This window comes from Carassius gibelio, chromosome B15 (assembly GCF_023724105.1).
Source record: "Carassius gibelio isolate Cgi1373 ecotype wild population from Czech Republic chromosome B15, carGib1.2-hapl.c, whole genome shotgun sequence".
In the NCBI taxonomy this organism is placed as follows: Eukaryota; Metazoa; Chordata; class Actinopteri; order Cypriniformes; family Cyprinidae; genus Carassius; species Carassius gibelio.
In genome coordinates, this window is record NC_068410.1 from 16,624,010 (window position 1) to 16,642,626 (window position 18,617).

The 18,617-nt window shown below is 36.3% G+C and overlaps 3 protein-coding genes across 4 annotated transcripts in view; 2 read left to right on the forward strand and 1 right to left on the reverse strand.

Moving 5' to 3' along the window:
• Positions 1–1,695: 1,695 nt before the first annotated feature.
• Positions 1,696–13,254, reverse strand: p2rx8 (purinergic receptor P2X, ligand-gated ion channel, 8). Of its 2 annotated transcripts, XM_052575616.1 has the most exons (12): positions 11,179–13,254; positions 10,911–11,055; positions 10,726–10,797; positions 5,515–5,590; positions 5,127–5,211; positions 4,915–4,998; positions 4,674–4,815; positions 4,466–4,575; positions 4,025–4,118; positions 3,873–3,938; positions 3,714–3,799; positions 1,696–3,573 (listed from the first exon to the last, which is right to left on the reverse strand). In XM_052575616.1, exons 1-12 carry the CDS (start codon positions 11,343–11,345, stop codon positions 3,510–3,512), a joined length of 1,191 nt encoding a protein of 396 aa, XP_052431576.1. In that variant the 5' UTR covers positions 11,346–13,254; the 3' UTR covers positions 1,696–3,509. The 2 variants fall into 2 exon arrangements, 1 of the variants encoding a protein (XP_052431576.1); XR_008157059.1 differs by lacking the exon at positions 1,696–3,573 and having other exon boundaries at positions 3,873–3,948.
• A 748-nt stretch (positions 13,255–14,002) lies between these two features.
• txndc17 (thioredoxin domain containing 17) lies at positions 14,003–15,653 on the forward strand. The gene is made up of 4 exons (XM_052576327.1): positions 14,003–14,290; positions 14,375–14,456; positions 15,140–15,215; positions 15,298–15,653. Exons 1-4 carry the CDS (start codon positions 14,146–14,148, stop codon positions 15,364–15,366), a joined length of 372 nt encoding a protein of 123 aa, XP_052432287.1. The 5' UTR covers positions 14,003–14,145; the 3' UTR covers positions 15,367–15,653.
• An 860-nt stretch (positions 15,654–16,513) lies between these two features.
• Positions 16,514–18,617, forward strand: part of nxn (nucleoredoxin) — a 71,584-nt gene continuing 69,480 nt past the window's right edge. Inside the window, exon 1 of the mRNA XM_052576319.1 lies at positions 16,514–17,000. Coding sequence (XP_052432279.1) covers positions 16,692–17,000 — 309 coding nt within the window. The 5' untranslated portion in view covers positions 16,514–16,691. The remainder of the gene's footprint in view (positions 17,001–18,617) is intronic.

An 18,617-nucleotide genomic window follows, 5' to 3' on the forward strand; every position in this document is an offset into this window, starting at 1 on the left:
AATACATTTTTCTGGGCCAGCAAGTTTCAAACCCTTAGAAGCCGATGGAGGAGTGATCCAGCTCTCAGATTTCATCAAAAATATCTTAATTTGTGCTCTGTAATTACTGACAGAATTTTCATTTTTGGGTGAACTAACCTTTTAACCTCAATCATGTTACTTTCAGTCCTGTTACTCACGTGAAAAATAATAGGACTGGGTAAAAGTAACAGGAGTGATTAGAGTCCTGGTTTGTTGATTTAATATTAATTGAGAGTACTATTCACATTTTTTTTAATAGTTGAAATTACTTAAATTGTAGACATTTTAGGATTAGTGTTACAATGCGAGCACCATACTTACAGGGAGTCAGTCCACCACAGAGTAACTTAAACTTTTTGTCTTTCTTATCTTTTGTATATAGTGGATAGAACCCACACTATGCAGGTGCCAGCTGCGAGGGAAGGAGCGAGATACCTGCGACCCTCTCTATTCCCACCTTTTTGTCTTTTCTTACATCTCTCTCCCTCACTCTCTCTTCTCTGTCTCCTTCTTTCTCTTTTGACACACATTCCTGTTACCCAGTGTCAATCCCTGTTGCCCAGTGTTTTATTCATGTAATTAAATTGTATTTTACTTCTAAAAAATAAAAGTTATGTCACTGTTTTTATCAGTTTTGTTTGGTCCATCATTTATGCTAAATCACAGTAATAGATAGACATTCACAGTTATGTACAGTAATTCTACAGCTGCTTACTGCTAAATTACAGTAATAGATAGACTAATTTCACAGTTAAATACATTAATTCTACATCTGCTTGCTGCTAAATTACAATAATAGACACTAATTTCACAGTTAAATACATGAATTCTACAGCTGCTTACTGTTAAATTACAGTAATACATAGACACCAACTGTAATTTCACAGTTAAATACATTAATTCTACAGCAGCTTACCGCTAAATCACAGTAATGCGATGTCAGAATTACTGTGAAGTCACAGTATACAGCTGTCATTTCACAATAATTTACTGTAAAAATGTTACAGTAACTTACTGTGAAAGTCATGCAATTATTAACCTGCAATTTATTGTAAATTTACAGTCAAATAATTAACAGTGTAGATACCACTAGAAGTTTCTAAAGGTGTTCTATTGGTCCTTAATGGTATCCAATAGACAATACACGCCACCAATAGAAGAAAGCAAATTACCAATAGAGACCCACAGAGACCATTACAGTGTCCATTAAAACCATTAGAATTCCAATAAGAACCATTAAAACCATTACAAATTCTGTAATGGTTTCTATTGTTTTTTTCAGCAGGGTTGTTCTAACGTAAAAAATATTCAGTAAAGCCATATCACGCGCAGCTGTGCTTTTGGTCTGAACGACAACAATGCTATGATTACAACGATGCGGTACATAAAAATATAGTCTACTATGGAGTCCTACTGAGGAATAGGCTACTGAGTAGACCTACAGGTAGTTTTAGGGTTGGTGAGGGATAATGTCCCCTGCTGGGGGAAAAAATGCTGTAAAACCCAACGCACAATTTGTAATGGTTTTCCTAATTATAATGGGAATTGTAGCCTAATGGTTTTAATGGAAATTATAATAGTGCCTGTTGGTCTCTTGGTAATTGGTCGCCTTCTATTGGTGCCTCATTAAAACAACTAAATCCCAATTAAGTATCACAAAACACATTACAGCAACCCATTTCTTAATGATTAAAAGTTAATGGTTTGTAATGTTTATAATGGTATTTGTATGGAAACCATTAGAATTTCAGTCAATCTTATATCTTGACAGAATGATGAGGACATTTTACAAAATGATGTATCTGAACTAAGAATATTCTAGAGATCCTCTCTGTTTCACTCCAAATAAAAAAAAAAAGGATGCTTTTAAAGACTAAGGGCAGATAAAATGTTTGTCCCATATCTCAAATCAGTGATTTCCCCCAATTAAGTTTGCACATCTAAACCCGGTCACAATCTGACATCAATTTCCTGTCGTTAGACTTGTGCTAGCCTACATCAGAGTGTTATTTAGTGTTCTTGGGAGCTCAATAATAATCTTGTCAAAGGGGTTTAGGAGTGTACTGAAAAAAACTTTATTTTTACATGGATTACCACCCACAGGATCTTGACAGATTTGGCACTTGTGTCGGAGCTCAGTTAACCTCAGGGCATTTATGTGACACAGCTCTAATTGGCTTTGTACAAAACTGTGCCATGATGCCATCTTCAAAGAATACAGGCGTTAACTGAGGACACTCAAAATCGTTTGCCAAACTCTACAGTGTTCGGGGCCACTAAGGCTTTCAGTCATGATAGGTTCTGATGATGAAATACAATAAAATATACAAAAAAAAACTGATAGAGAATAGGAATGAAATGTGGCAAATTAAAACTGAATGGATGGATTGGGTGCGGGTGGCACAGATGCTTCATGTTTTATCAGGTTCTGAAATGTCTCTTTGTAAATGTGTTCTGTTACTGTACTGCAGATCTAAACGCCCTGGAAAAAACATTTCAAATGAATCATATAAAGCCAATTGTGATCACACGAGCTAAACTGTTCTGAGTTTTGTGTATTACTATGACCTCTTCTGGTAATTTTATGTCCCGACAACTAACTCATACTTTCAATGTTTTTAAGCAGGACATTTTAGTAGGAATTTAATTCAATCTGGTGAAGTGGTTTGACTATAGTCATCATACAGCAACAAAATAATTCTAGTATTGTTTAAAAAAGAGAGAAATAATAATAATAATAAAAGAGTCAAACATGATAAATCCACTGAACCAGTTTAATGTCTTAAATCATAAGAGTTTAGATGCAAAAGCCTCTAACGTCAGACGTTTTTCTTTAAAATTAGCATTGCTTTATGGCTATTATGTATAGGTTTCTATGTAAGTACTGGTACTTCTCAATGGTTTGAGGTTGGGATTTAGCGCATTTAAAGTGAAAAGTACTCAATGCACATATACTGTGTGGAGAGCATTCACTCAGTATCATTATCTCATTTTTGACTAAGACGGCTTTTAGAGGCTTTTGAACTGGAACTCATATTTACTAATAGAATTGTCTATGACGTTAATGCAATACATGTATTGAGTCATTTCCATCTTGATCTTCCGTCATGATTTCTAGCTGAAGTCCATGCCGCCAGACTATACATTACTCTAAAATGGTAAGGAACCAATACATGGCCGAATCACATCTCATGAAGCAAATGTACCATATTTCCACAGAGGGGATGAAAAACCATTTACAGTTTCCCGCTGATTGATACCAAATATGCTTTACATATCCACAGGTCTTTTAGATACAACATCAGGAAGTCCGACACAAACATAAATCTGAATATGAGATTGTATTTATATACTATATATTATGCAGATCACATTTACTAAACTCCAGCTTATAATGCTTAAAACTGAATAAGCTATACAGTGAGATTTTATTCACTTTTTTTGTGTGTGTGTGTAAGCCAGTTCTCTCATTACTATTATTGTAATTTTCATAAACTGAATTTTCTCTTCAGACCCTCTGGCATTATTTGTACTGGAATTTCTTTGTCATTCCTAAAGGAGATATAAAATAAATGTGATTAATACTTGCAGTTTCATGTGTCAGATAATGCATTATTTGAATATTATTCATTCTTAAATCAAATAACACAGCACAGTAGCATTTTTCTAGCAAACATGCTTCTGTTACGTACGTTGTCACTCTGTCAAGCTTCGACTCTGTGTAAACACTCCTCTTCTTCATCGTGTACAGTAGCATAATATCACAGAAGTAAGAACCCTTGGGGATAAACAAATGTATAGTTTGAAATAGATGATGTATGATGCATGAATCTGAATATTTACATACTTACAGCAGCCATTAAAGTCAGAGCAGAGGCTATGTTGACAATCGTGGGAATAATATTAAATCTTCTTGCCTGAAAAAAACTCATATATATACATGTATTAAAAGCATGCAATTTATCACTTGTGCATTCATGACTTTAGCGTTTGAGTCACGTACCACTCCACACACCATGATGTCCAAATGAATTCCAAAAGCTTTGTAAAATGTTCTTTGCCTCTTTCCTGCAGCATCAGTGGAATAGCGAGCAAATCTGAGAAGGCAATTATTGGCAATACTGAACATAACATTACACGTCGAATGGAACAAATCTTAGAGAATTTGTAAAAAAAAAAAAAATCTGTAGAAAGACAAACATATGAAATCCTAAGTATTCAAAGCCATTCATTAATATTGACTGAGTAATCCACTATTTTGTAAAGCGGGGCAAAATTACTATTTTCACCTGAGTTTTGATTCCAAATTACAGGGAGAAAAATATTATTTTGGCATGCACATAGGCACATTCTATTTTGATAGAGGGAAACAATTACATTTCTAGTTTCAATATTATTTGTTCTCCAATTGATTTTGACTAGTAAAAGAGCAGTGTGAATGTACCTGAAGTCAAATGAAACTTTGTCCAGACATACAAAGCTGTAGTGAGGACGACACTCTGTGTCTTTATCAAGGTCACAGAGCCACTCAATCAGAACCCCAATGGAAACACCCTGGCATTATGATATCAAAACAATAGATTTAGTGTAATAAGGAAATGTCTATTAAAATAAATGTTGCCTAACATTAAAACTACATTCACTATTCTCACCTTTAAAGCCAGTTCTTCAAACTTATGTCCAGTTTTGTTCACGATATCTCCCAGGCGAAATATAGGACAGTACGGGTGAAGAGTTTCATCATACGTGCAGCGTTTGAAAAGCAATTTTCTGTTTTCCTTTGGAACATTTGACCTGAGAGGGAAAACAACATTTGAGATAACGGAGTTGAAATACTTTAAATAGTTTTATATAGTAAAGTTTTGTGTGCTTTTTAATTAGTGAGTTTCTTACGCTGAGAAGTTGAACCGGGAAAATCTAATGAAGTTTCTTATGTACAAAGTGAAGTTTTCAGCTTCTCTCACAATGTTGGCAGGGCTAAAAAAAAAAGTGTGACCTTACTTTTTATTTTAAACTTGATATTGACAATTATTTTATTAATTGCATACACTGTCTGGGATGAACATTGTAACTGTACTTTAAAGAGTGGGAGAAAGTATTCTTACTCTGGTTCCCTTTGTCTTTCAGTGGGACACCAGCCATATATTTCACAAGTGCCGTTGGGTATCAAACAAACGCCAGTTTTAATTCCTAAAGAGAATAAAACCATATATTTCACAAGTGCCATTGGGTATCAAACAAACGCCAGTTTTAATTCCTAAAGAGAATAAAACCATATATTTCACAAGTGCCGTTGGGTATCAAACAAATGCCAGTTTTAATTCCTAAAGAGAATAAAACCATTAAGTACAGTAGGTATTTGCATATTTTAAAAACAGCAAAATTGTGGATGGAAAATATTTATTATGCAACATGGCTTATTATGCTTACATTATTCTGTACATTAACAGCTTATTTTGTGGAAAAAAAAGTTGAAAGCTTTTAAAATCATACCGTTTCCAGCCCTAACAGCCTCTCCCGCTGTGCATTCTTCATTCTTAGAGCAATCGTTATTCGCTACATCTGGGTTCTAAAAAAAATAAAAGATGCCATGGGATAAGGTCTAAAAAAGGTCATTCTGACTTCTTGTCTCACCATTTGAACTTATTTTTTCTCACATTTCTGACAAAAAGAATGTTAAGACACAGAAATGCGAGACATAAACACAAATTGTGGTAAACACAAGCTTGTGTGAATGAAGAATTGTGAGAAAGTCAAATGAAAAGGTATAAAAGATAAAAATGACATTGAAAAAATTAATTTTTTTTGAGTCAGAATTGTGAGATATAAACAGAGCTGTGTACTTAAAAATTGTAGTCTATTACTAATTATAGACTACTTTATGAAAATTGTAGTTTGTAGCAATCAAGGTTATTCATTTTAGGTAATGTATACTCTTTAGATTACTTTTTTAAAACTACCAAAAACTACATACATTACTGATATGAAAAAGCAAAGAGAAAGAAAATATATCAAATTTATTGATGTCAGTATAATTAAATTTTATGAATCCAGGATTTCCCAAACTGGGCTTAATTCAAGCACTGCAGTGGGCTTGTGAGTTGTTAAAAAGCTAATTAATAAAATCATAAAAATGTTAAATAAATGATTTAAAGGGGGGGTGAAATGCTATTTCATGCATACTGAGTTTTTTACACTGTTAAAGAGTTGGATTCCCATGCTAAACATGGACAAAGTTAAAAAAATTAAGTTAATTAGTTAAAATAATAATATAAACAGCTGGTAGGGACTACAACGAGCTACTTCCTGGGTCAGTGACCCTGTCCGGTGACACTTAATGGAGGGGGTGGGGTCATGTTGGGCTGCTATAGAGAAGAAGAAGAGTTGTATTTTTATATTTCTATTTATTTTTATTAAGCTATGTACAAACAACATTGCAGTAACAGAACATTTTGGAAGAGTTGTTGTAGTAGTGTTGTTAGCTCCGCTAGCCATTCAGCAAAATGCTAATTCATCCTTCAAATGGCTAAAAACACATATATAAATTATTTTCTATCCCACCAGCAAACTCCAAATGTTGGTGTTTGTTGGTGTTTATATGATCAGTGTAAACTATTCCTGGATTATAGCATTTATGCTCGTTTAGTTACATGCACAGTAAATGTTGTCCTGTGTTTAATTTGGCAACTGTAGTAAAGCCACTACCTATGTTTCCATCTATTTTTATGCACATTTTGGATTATAGCATTAAAAAACAGCTGGATGGAAACAAAAAGTTGCACATAATAACGTGTGCGCACAACTGAGTAGGATAAACTTTTTATCCAATAAGAAAAAGATGCATAGACCTACAATGAAAGCACATTTACCGAATAAATTCCTGCATTGAAAAAGGTCATGTGACTTGCGCTATCACATGGGATAACTTGACTAACCAGTGGACCAATCTCATTCACAGTGTCTAATAGGGGCTTTCACATCACTTTAGTTACTAAATGTACAGTAATAAAGAACTAGAATGGTTTTGTACGAACTATTTCCCAGTAGCATTTAAAGGGTTGCATTTGCACTAGGATGTGACGTAATCATTTTTGCATGGTGTTCAACAACATTAACAAAGAAGAAGAACGTTAACAACAGGAGGATGGAGGACACTGTGATCGGAGCCGTGTTTTTGTTGTCTCTCACAGGTTTCACAATAATGGACATGGAATTTCGACGTAAAGTGATAGAAAGAACGGAAAGAAGGACTTAGAATTTCCAACGACAACTGGCAGTGCTACATTTGCTACAAGTGCCTGCACTTCAGCGTCTGTCCATCTATCGCTGTTCATCATACTTGCTAAATAAGTTGACACAATGTTTACATTATGTTACACAGCGTTTTAAATCATGGCGGGTCAGGGCGTTTTCGAAACGCGCCTGGCCAATCGCTGGCTGCATCCAAAAACCTAGGCAGGTGACTCGCTGCTGTAGCCGGCAATTACTTTGCAAGTAGCGTTTTTGCACCAAGGCACCTCATGAAACTGATTTTAAGCTTCTGAGGCAAAGTAATGGTTTAATGATCTACAGCAAAATATAGAGAGCTTTGGTGATAACTAAGTGGATATTAATTACTGCGATATAAATTTCTCGCTAGAAATTACATAAAGAGAGGGTTACAGACAAACCGACAACCAACCGCAACTTTCAGACACCATCTTTATTTTTTGGCTTAACTCTCACAGAATGGAACGCACAGGATTGTGGGATATCAAAGGCAGCGAAGGATACATCTATGCTCAAAAATCTTCCAGATGGAGGCATCTCAGGAGACGGGAACTGAAGCTAACATTGAATTCAGACGTGCCTTGATGCCTTCCTCCCTTGGAATGTGTCCTCAGAAGGCAGCAATTTCTTTTTCGGATGGAGCCAATGTCTATTTACGTCACGAATAGTACCAGTTGTGCTTGTTAGACCATGCTCCAGAGTAGGAGCTAATTTGTTCTTCAGAAAAGGCAGTCCGGTAATAAAATTGCACCTAGTTCCAGTGGTGCCTAAATGTGGGTATCTCCACAGTTAGTTTCTGGTACTATGAAAAGGCCCTTATATGTTGTTTTGGTCTTCTGAAATGCCTGAGGAAAGTCTGTCATCAACGTATTTCTATATAATTACTGTCTTACATGACTGCATTCCCGAACACCGGGCATTCATCTCTGAAAGAAACGACCACATTTATTTTGTTACATCTGCTCTCTCTGAAGTGCAAGTAATTTATTACATATGAAAATTATTATAATCAGTGGCTTCTCCTAGTTTTCTTAGAGACATTTAGTACCAGACAAGTTCATCAGGAAGTGACGATTTTGTTCCCTTTGACTCGTTGGATGGAAACGGTGCTTTGTTCACTAATGTTTAATGCAATATTCCAGTTTTGCATTTAAATTAAATTAAAGCTATCAAAAGATAACATAAACAGTAGTAGTATTTATAAATAACGATGTATCTAAAAAGTATTAGACAACTAGAAAAGAACTCACCAGTATGAAACATCTTATAAGAGTAGTGCTTGCATATTTTCAACTTGATCCTCTTCAATAATATTCTCTAGGTCTGACTCAAGCTCAAATTGATAAGGCAATATTGAAGAAAACATCAGGAGTGCATGCAATTACCCGTTATGGTAAGAGGCCTGACGTTTCCAGACTATGAGCATTATATCTGGTTAGCGAAAAAGAATACACTGGGACAGCTAACCAATCTGGGCGTTCACACCATGTCGTAATTACCGTAATCCCGAGATGAAAACACGTGACATTCTACTCGGATCTGCATGATGTGTTTCCATGGCAACACTATCAATGCCAAAGCCCTCACATGCTCCAAAACTTGTAATTACAATTAATAAACTCAGAATGTTCTGAGAGTTTCGACTTGGACTAGTGACAACTGTACCACCTGTCCCCCGACAGATTAATTTAGGCACTACTAATGCCGAGTTCACACTGCACGATTTTCAAAGTAGTCAGACCTCCATTGTTTTTACACTCCATGACTATCTGGAGTAGCATTCAGTTGCTGCTGTGTGCACATTGCACAATGGATTTAAATTAAATTAAATTAAATGTATGCATTTAGCAGACGCTTTTATCCAAAGTGACTTACAGTGCATTCAGGCTATCAATTTTTACCTATCATGTGTTCCCGGGGAATCAAACCCCCAACCTCGCGCTTGATAATGCAATGCTCTACCAATTGAGCTACAGGAACACAGGATTTGCGACAGGAGGTTACACACAGCATCGACAACTTTCTGGTTGGCAAACTACTTTTCATTTAACTGCTCCCCGAGCTTCCCGCTGCCCTATCTTGCTCTCTCATTGGCTGTAGGTCATTGCCAACAAACTTTTCAGTCAGAACTAATTTCACAGGCTTCGTTGATTCCCTCAGATCGTGTCTTTCATAATTTACACTGCGTTCTTTTCAGTCAAGTGAACGAGCACTGATCTGGATCTGATTTTGGGCACTGAAAATCAGACGATAGAACATGAAAAGCTATGAGTAAAATATCACGTGCTGTCATCTCAGAATTCTGGAAATTACAACATGGCGTGAACCCATCATGAGCCCATTGCGAATTTCTGAGGGAAGATCCAGGAAGTAAACAGACCGTTTGAATGAGAATGGAAAAGCTGTGTAAAATAAAGGTAAAATGTGTAAAAAAAAAAAAAAGATTTCTTTTTAAAATGAAGCATGAACACATTACAGTGCACCCCACAAAACACAATCAAGCCTTTCAAAAAAGCCAGTGGCACCCCTTTAAAGGGTTAGTTCACCCAAAAATTTAAATTAGCCCATGCAATACTTACTCTCAAGACATGATTTTCTTCTCTTAGATGAATCGGATGTTTTAAATATGGATATTTTTCTTACAAAACATATTATTATAGGAGGTCTTTATTCACCCCTGGAGCCATGTGGAGCAGTTTTTATTATGGATGGATGCGCTTTATTTGTCTTCACCCACACACCAAAAACACCCACACACTGCCATTATAAAGCTTGGATGACCAAGGACACTTTTTTATATAACTGGATTGGATTCATCTGAAAAGAATAATTCGATGCCTTGAGGGCGCGTAAATCATGGGCTAATTTTAATTTTTGGGTGAACTAACCCTTTAAGCAGCAGCACTAGACATTTTCATATTAGCCAAGTTGTGCAGCATATAAATAATATAAAAACAACAAAGGTTTATGAAATTATATATTATTAATATTGTGTGTGTGTATTGGTAGCCTCTCAAACAACACTCACAAACACAAAAACTCTTTCTATATGAATGGCCCCTGAGACTCACAACACATAAGAAATGGCGGTATGAAATCGACAGATAAACCAAAAAGCCTATTAAACCAATCAAATCTGTCTGATAATGGGGAAGTAAAAGCACTGTAGTTCATAGGAATCACCACAGTGCTCTCACAAGCTCTTACACTGGTAATGGCCTGAATGGAACATGACAGATAACAAGCTGACTGTAATCAGCAACTAATGCAACAGTATCAAACAGTTATAGGATTGTTCATGAAGAATATGTCACTGAATAAAATATATTTTATTTAGTATAGAAATGTTTTTAAAGAACAGCAGAGGAGTTAAATGTTGTTGAAAGTGCAGATGTACTTTTTAATAAATGGTAAAGAGAACTTTTTTTGTCTTACCTCTGAACAGTTGCCTAATGTTTGTTCTTTTGTCTCGATGAAATTGGTTAGTATAGAGAGAAAGTTCTCACCCTGGAAAAAAATGTAATCAACATACTTATTATTGAAGCAAATTAATGATAAAGCAAATCTTTATGAAAATGATTAACAAGAAACTTTTTAGACTATGGTTTGGTTCGACTCACCTGGTTGGGGAAAACATAGTCCTCTGGTCCCCACAAATTTGAATCTATTGTGTTGACACGTGCAACTCCTTTAACTTTAGTTACCACAGAACTCTCAATAGTATCATCTTTTACCTGGTATCCTTTGTTTTTCAAAAATACCCATCTGTTGAGGTAAATAATAATAATAACTGCATATGTTTCATATCTGGAATCATTACATAAGATGATTTTACCTGAAGCTCAAGCTTTTGTTTGTGGTTAGACTAAAATTAATTATAGCTCTTACCCAATGAGATATCCCATTATGGTGAGTTGAAATATTCTGTACAGAAGTCCGATTTTCTTATTGTGCGTGCCCACATAACTGACTGTTGTATATTCAAAGAGAAACTGTAAGCGATTTTGATTGTTCTGCCAAGCCATTCCTGCTCCTGTTGCTGGAGAAGTGCTCATGAACTGCTCATACGCCCTGCATCTCTAAGAAACACACTGTCATGTGCAACACGTCATCTTGCAATTTGCATGCCCTACTACATAACCTTCTCTTATTTTCTTGTTTAGAATGTAAATTCATAAACCCATGTCTATTTGAGCTGTTAATTTTGGCTTGAAAATTGCCCAGTTTTAGCAGATATAACCAAATCATTGTTTACATATTGTACAGTAGTCAAATGCAGAACTCATTTTAATACTAGGAACAGTACTAATAGTAGTTAGATGCCACATATATAAGCCCATGTATGTTTAAGCTATGACTCTCCCACAATAAAAAAAAAAACAGACAACCAAACAAAACGGTAATTTACTTGAGTTTCTGACTAAATGTTTTATTTAAAAATGTGTATTAATTGAAACGAATTAGCCTAATTATGTAAAAAAAAGTTTAATAAATTGAGATAAATGAAGACTTGCAACATATACAGTCGATATTTGCAAAAGTGAGAGCGAGTTCAAAACAAAGCAGTCTGGATATCCGGTTCGCGAACAAATCATTCAGTTCACCAAATCAAACTGATAAAATACTGAGAAATACTCCGGGATATTGGTTTGTTTGAACTCAGAGGGAGTGTCAGCCACATTTAAAATGATTCAGTTCAATTTGGTGAACTGAATGATTCGTTCGCGAACCGGATATCACAAGCTGCTTTGTTTTGAACTCTCTCTCACAACAGACACGGAAGAGAAGACAATGCTGAATAAAGTCGTTGTTTTTGTTATTTTTGGACCAAAATGTATTTTCGATGCTTTAAAAAATTCTAACGGACCCTTTGATGTCACATGGACTACTTTGATTATGTTTTTCTTACCTTTCTGGACATGGACAGTAGACCGTACACACAGCTTCAATGGAGGGACTGAGAGCTCTCAGACTAAATCTAAAATATCTTAAACTGTGTTCCGATGATAAACAGAGACCTTACAGGTTTGGAACAGCATAAGGGTGAGTTATTAATTTCATAATTTTGCTATCTGGGTGAACTAACCCTTTAAGAGCTGTGCTTGCACAGGTTCTGCACGATCCTCTTTATTAATATTTTCTGTGTTTCTGTTAGGGGCAGGATGTTCAGACGCACTCGAGGCAGTTTCATAGACAGTATAAGAAATGGACACCGTGACCCGATTGGATTCAACGGAGACAAGTAACTCAATTAGAAGCACGCACTTCCTGGGGGTCGGGGGTACTGCGCAGACTCAAACTGAACTTGATGACGTAGATGTGACGTGAGCAACCTGTCTGACAATTATAGGTCTTATAATAGCTGTGCCAAGAGAAATCTGAATCACCCACCGAATCTTACAGACGTTGTTGAAAATTTTGTCCCATTGTTTTTATGGACTCTCTATGGGCTTCCCCCTTGACTTTATGCCTCCACGTCCCCCTGATTGTCTCATAGACAGTAAAGATTGCCTGCGAGCTTCTCCTCCTGTCCATACGGTAATTTCTCTACTGTGGGATAGAGAGTCGCAGATTATGATGCAATCGTTAGCCTATTTTTACAATAATGCTTGTATGGTGCCATAACGTAAGATACAAAGTAATGGAGCCTTTTATACATTTTCGTGTTTCTTTAGAAATAATTAGTGGACAAATGGAGTCTTTAAACACCTCAGATGTAAAGTTATTTACTGTCAAATTGACGCCAAAATGAATGGGAGTCAATGAAATGCTAACAGAAGATGGGGGTCCGCTAAACAATAGCGGCGCCCGGGGAAAGCTTCAATAAAATATGAAACCCTGCCCCCCTGCGCAGTTGAGCGAATCACAACACACTGAATCAGTTGACCAATATCAGTCCATTGTGTATTTCTGAGGGAGGGGCTTCATAAAAACAGGAAATAGATTGAGGCCTTTGTCAGAGAAGGGACAGATCGCTGTGGGATAAAAAAATAAATAAATAAATAAAATAAGGTAAATTATGTGAAAAATTATGTGTTTTTTTTTTATGAATCATGAACACCTTAGACTGCACCCCATAAATACAACCATGCTCAGAAAAAAATAAAAAAACAGTAAACCACCCCTTTAATGATTAAACGTGCATACATATGGGGGTGAACATTTTTTTTTTTTTTTCAGCCTGGTTCTCATAGGAGAACCTAGAGATTTGGTTTGGTCCTCAAACCCATTAAATATAACTAAACAAATTAATTACAAATAATTTTAATATTATTGCACTTTATTTATTTAGTTGTTTTTAAATAAAAGTATAAATGAAATAATGTGTGATAATATTATTAAACATGTAAGGTAGGCCTAGTATTAATTACAAATACAATTATTTTATAGTAAACTTCAAAATAGAATGCTAATATTTACTACTACGTTCTTTGTTTGCCTTTTTAAAATAAATGAATAAAAGCGTTTTCATCATTTTCACACTTAAAATCAGCAGACTTTTATTTTGGCGGGTTTAAAGATTTGCTGATTAAAGAGCGTCAGTGAATGAATGTTACAGTTTTGTACACAGTTACAGTTATTTAGAAATAATATGTTTAAACGATAATATAAGTGTTCAAAATGCTCAGTTGTGGTTCAACTACTACTAAAAAAAATCCAGACTTTTATTTTTAAATAGTCCACTCTTATTTTGTTAAAGGTAACGTTACACGCGCAGTCTTGATTTCTGCACACTTCCCTCACTGCTGTTATCGTAAGTTTTACAGTCAGGTGACTTCATACGAAGATCAGTCTACATTGTGCAGCTAAAGCTGGACTTTTTCATTGAACAACTGATTCCCAGAATACAAAATCATGACTAAATACGAGGACGTTGCTGTTCACGGCTACGAGGAATTTTGTAAAGCCGTGTCTGAAAGAAAAGGAAAAGACATATTCGCTTACTTCTCTGGAGATAAAGATGACCAGGGCACGAGCTGGTGTCCGGACTGTGTGAAAGGTGCATTCACGTTATACATTAGCTGTGCTGTTTCAGAAATTAAAAACTAGAAGAAGTCTTATTTTTCTTGTTTTGCTCATGCAGCAGAGCCAGTGGTCAGAGGAGAGCTGACTCATCTTCCGGAGGGATCTGTCTTCATTTACTGCCAAGTAGGAGACAGACCTTAGTAAGTTTAGAAGACATGGGCACACAGAAATAGATAATGTATGTCGCAGCATATAGTATATAAGATACAGCTTAGATTAAAGTTAATGTTCTTTGTAGTGAATGGGTGCCGTCAGAATGAGAGTCCAAACAGCTGATAAAAACCTCTAGCTACAAGAAATCTCCACGACTCCAGTCTGTCAGTTAAAATCTTCTAAAGTGAAACCCGTTTGTTTATTAAGAAATGAATTCATCAAGACGTTTTCAAGTTCACACCATTTTCCTTTCACTAAAATAAAAGTTCTTAACCCATAATATTGCTTCCTCCTGTGAAAAAGTAATCTCCCTCAGGAGAGAAATATGCACAGATCACCAGCAAAGCCAGTTATAAACAAATCGGTGGATTTTTACGTGAGAGCATGGACTTCTTCACTGCATGGAGGAAGTGTTGTCATAGATTGTCGAAGCTTTTCGCTTCACGAGATGTAAATTGATGGACTGTTATTGTGATGTTTTCATCAGCTGTTTGGACTCTCATTCTGACGGCACCCATTCACTGAATAGGATCCATTGATGCATAATTAATGTAATGCTAAATTTCTCCAAATCTGCTCTGATGATCAAACAGACTCGTCCGCATTAGTTTTCATTTTTAAATATGTGACCTGTTTGGGTAACATCTAATTTCACTGTTGTTCTCGCCAGCTGGAAGGACCCAAATAATGAGTTTAAGAAGAATCTGAAGCTGACTGGAGTCCCCACACTACTGCGCTATGGCACGGTACAGATCAGTGCTTTGATGAGTGAATTTAACACTTTCAATATGTATGCATCTTGCAAATGTGCTGTTTGTCTGTTTCAAGCCCCAGAAGCTGGTTGAAGAGGAGTGTTTCAAAGCAGACCTGGTTCGAATGTTGTTCACAGAGGATTAACGTCCTGTGATGCATGGCTTGATGACAAACACATTTCAAATGTCCTCTGTCAATGACTGACACCGTTTTTCTACTCTTGTCATTTGTAATCTGTGCTTCTGCCCTGTAATGTTCAACGAAACAAATTGTGGCCTGGAATTATGTTGTGATTGTGCATTTGTGTTCACTGGAAAATTTCATCAGTAACATTAACAGACTTTTCAAGCTTAATTTCAAGTGATGCTCAAAAAAGGGACTTTGACTACATGTTCATGTCAGCTATAATAAAGTGTTAGTTCATCCAAAAATTTAATATCTGTTATCAATTACTCACCCTCGAGTTGTTCCAAACCTGTATGAAATTCTTCCAGCTGTTGGATGCAAAAGAAGATATTTTTAATGTTTGTAACCAAAGAGTTGAAGGTAGCCACTGACTTCCATAGAAGGAAAAATATAAATCAAAATCAATACAGTAAACATAAATTAAATTTGTTTTATTATCCAAGCCTATGGGTTATGATTATGGTGCTTGCCAGTTTGATTATTTATATGGTTAGAACAAAAAAATTTTTTTTTTAAATCTATCTGCAAATGTTTTTTTTAAAATGCTGTTTTTGTGCTTTCCAAGTAAAATGATGGGAAATTACTGTGCACCAAGCAGATGTGGGTGTTTGTTTTTACTCCTAACTTCAGCAATCCTGTTATCAAGCAATACACTTATGGGTTTTTATCATACACAATCTGGGTGCAATTTTCCTGTGCACCATTTGTTTTTGTTTTTACTTGAAGTAGTGCAGTTTTTACCGTTCTGTTGTTTTTCTTTCGCTTTTAGTGGTAATTGAAATAAACGGGATGCATGAGGTAGCTAATCACTGTAACTCAAGAGACACCACTGACTCCTGAAATGAAAGGAGTGAATATTTACCCCCAAACATTACATGTACTCATACGGTTACTGTGAGAATCCGTTTATACATTAATCTATACAAAAACAAAAAAAGCATAAATTTATGCAGCGATAGAGACGTGGAATGAGTGTGATTCGCTTGACATCCCCGTAGACCGAGAGCGCCGAGGCGCAATTGCAGCATATCGCCACTAGATGTCGCGACAGTCTCACAGCGGGAGTCGGCGGCGCTGTTGCTGAGGGCCGGTTTATAACAGGAGCGCATTCCTCAACACCGCGCACGGTGGAGGCACACGACGGCCGCTGTCTCTCGAACCGCGGGACTGCCAAACTGGGCGCCAGGGCCTGCGGATATCCATCGAGGACTTTGGGTTTACCTTAAAACCGCCCGAATAATCCAAGAAAAGCAAGCGCAGTCCGCTTCGAGGGCTCAGCAGCGATGTCGGAGTTTCTGGTGAATCTGCTCGGAGAGCGGCTCGTCAACGGAGAGAAAGCCGAGGTGGATGTACACGCGCTGGGCAGCAAGCTGTCTCTGCTCGGGCTCTACTTCGGCTGCAGTTTGAACGGTCCCTGCAAGCAGTTCAACGCGAGTCTGTGCGAGTTTTACAGCAAGTTTAAAAAATCGTCAGAGCACAAGGACAAATTGGAAATCGTGTTCATCTCTTCGGATCAGGACCAGAAACAGTGGCAGGACTTCTTGCAAGAGATGCAATGGCCGGCGTTGCCTTTTAAAGACAGACACAAAAAGGTAAGATGAGCCAGTAGATTTAATAAATGACACGAGACTGGAAATGTATTAAATTATAGAAATACTTTTTTTTTAAACAACAAAATAGACGGAAAGTTTGTGTGCAGGTGTAAAAGATAAAAAAATAAGTCTGTTCTTCTGGTTTAAACCCTTTGACCTCTTGATGATAAATGATCAGTTTCATCAGTTTATTCTTCTCAGTGCTTGGGAATAATTAAACTAGCCTCTTTTAGTAGTATAAAACTGTAGTCTTGCTTTCAAAACTGGGATTTTTTTTTTTTGATTTTTTTTTTTTTTTTGGAAGGTATCAAGACATTTCAGACGTCCACCTAATGCATTTTTATTCATCATTCCTATTAATCTAGATATACATCTAAACGTTTCATCCAGTCGTTCTTGTAACAAAAGAGACTTCTGGATTTTATGGATGGAAGGTGGAAGAAATCCTGGGATATTTTCATTATGAAATACACAAAGAAAAGCAGCCACATGTGAATTGTATAGCATGACTCCCACCTAACAGTATATCAATTACCTGTAATCCCAGAAATTAATAAAGCATTTGTTGTAGGTGTTTTTATTTTATTTATTATTATAGTTAGAGGCTTTGTGCTGCTGGGTGATGTAAAGATGAAAAAACACACTTTGCAAACCACAATATACACGTATTAACCCTAAACCATTACACAATGACCATCTCCGTGTCTGCCAACTTAAACATTTCTTTTCCGTTTTCACTTGCCTATACAATCAAACATGCAGACTAGTTTTTAGTTTGTTTCAGCACATCCAGTGTGGGGGAAAAAAAGTGTTGTTCCGGAAAACCCTAATTACAAAAACGACAGTAATCTAAACTCGAAGCTTTTACAGAAAATTGTAAAAACAATTAGTTGCTAAATGCATGATTGTTTTTTTTGTTTTTTTTTTTTGTTAAAAGTACATTCTCAGGTTGTACAATTACACAAATCATTACAATATATCTAGATGATCTATTTCTATTGTTTTACTATGAATATTATTTAAAATAAGGGTGTAGCAGTGAGTTTAAATGTATTTGCTAAGGCCTAAACGAACCTGATTCTAAAGCTGTTTTATTATTGAAAGCACATTTTTTCGGTCAGATTTTTAACAGGCCCATTTTATGTCATTTATTAAAACAAATCTGGAAATGATTACTGCATCTCAGAGCACTTATAATCGAGTTATCCTCTTGCTTATTCCGATGAGATCCTGTGGTTGTGAATCTATTTCAGCTCTGGTATACCAGTGATGAGAAATAACCTTTATTAAATTTGGACTGCCATCAGAAACGTTAATTAATTTCTCACGATTGTCATTCTGAACACTAGCTCTGCTTTGCATAATATGCTCTGTAAGTAATGTTGTGTTACTGTGGGGTTTACCGCTGTATCGTTTGGTTGATATTGTAGTGCCGTATTTTAGTGTTTGTTTTAATGGATAATACCATTTGGATCATGCTCAGATTTGCCCCTGTGTGCTGGTATCCATTTTGGTCCCCTGCACCAGCTCCTCCTCCTGCAGCATGCCTCGGCACGTCTCACTGACGAGCAAATGATGTGCGTTTAATGGCTCATACGGTTTACAGTGGCATCGGTG

Excerpts from the sequence above, each read along its gene's own strand:
- p2rx8 (XM_052575616.1), bottom strand. The coding sequence starts at position 11,345 with ATGAGCACTTCTCCAGCAACAGGAGCAGGAATGGCTTGGCAGAACAAT. Across the intron at positions 4,999-5,126 it reads GAAAGACAAAGGGAACCAGA|CCCTGCCAACATTGTGAGAG; the intron begins GTAAGAATACTT and ends TTTTTTTTTTAG. Across the intron at positions 4,816-4,914 it reads TCCCGGTTCAACTTCTCAGC|GTCAAATGTTCCAAAGGAAA; the intron begins GTAAGAAACTCA and ends TTTCCCTCTCAG.
- txndc17 (XM_052576327.1), top strand. The coding sequence starts at position 14,146 with ATGACTAAATACGAGGACGTTGCTGTTCACGGCTACGAGGAATTTTGT. Across the intron at positions 14,457-15,139 it reads CAAGTAGGAGACAGACCTTA|CTGGAAGGACCCAAATAATG; the intron begins GTAAGTTTAGAA and ends TGTTCTCGCCAG. Across the intron at positions 15,216-15,297 it reads CACTACTGCGCTATGGCACG|CCCCAGAAGCTGGTTGAAGA; the intron begins GTACAGATCAGT and ends GTCTGTTTCAAG.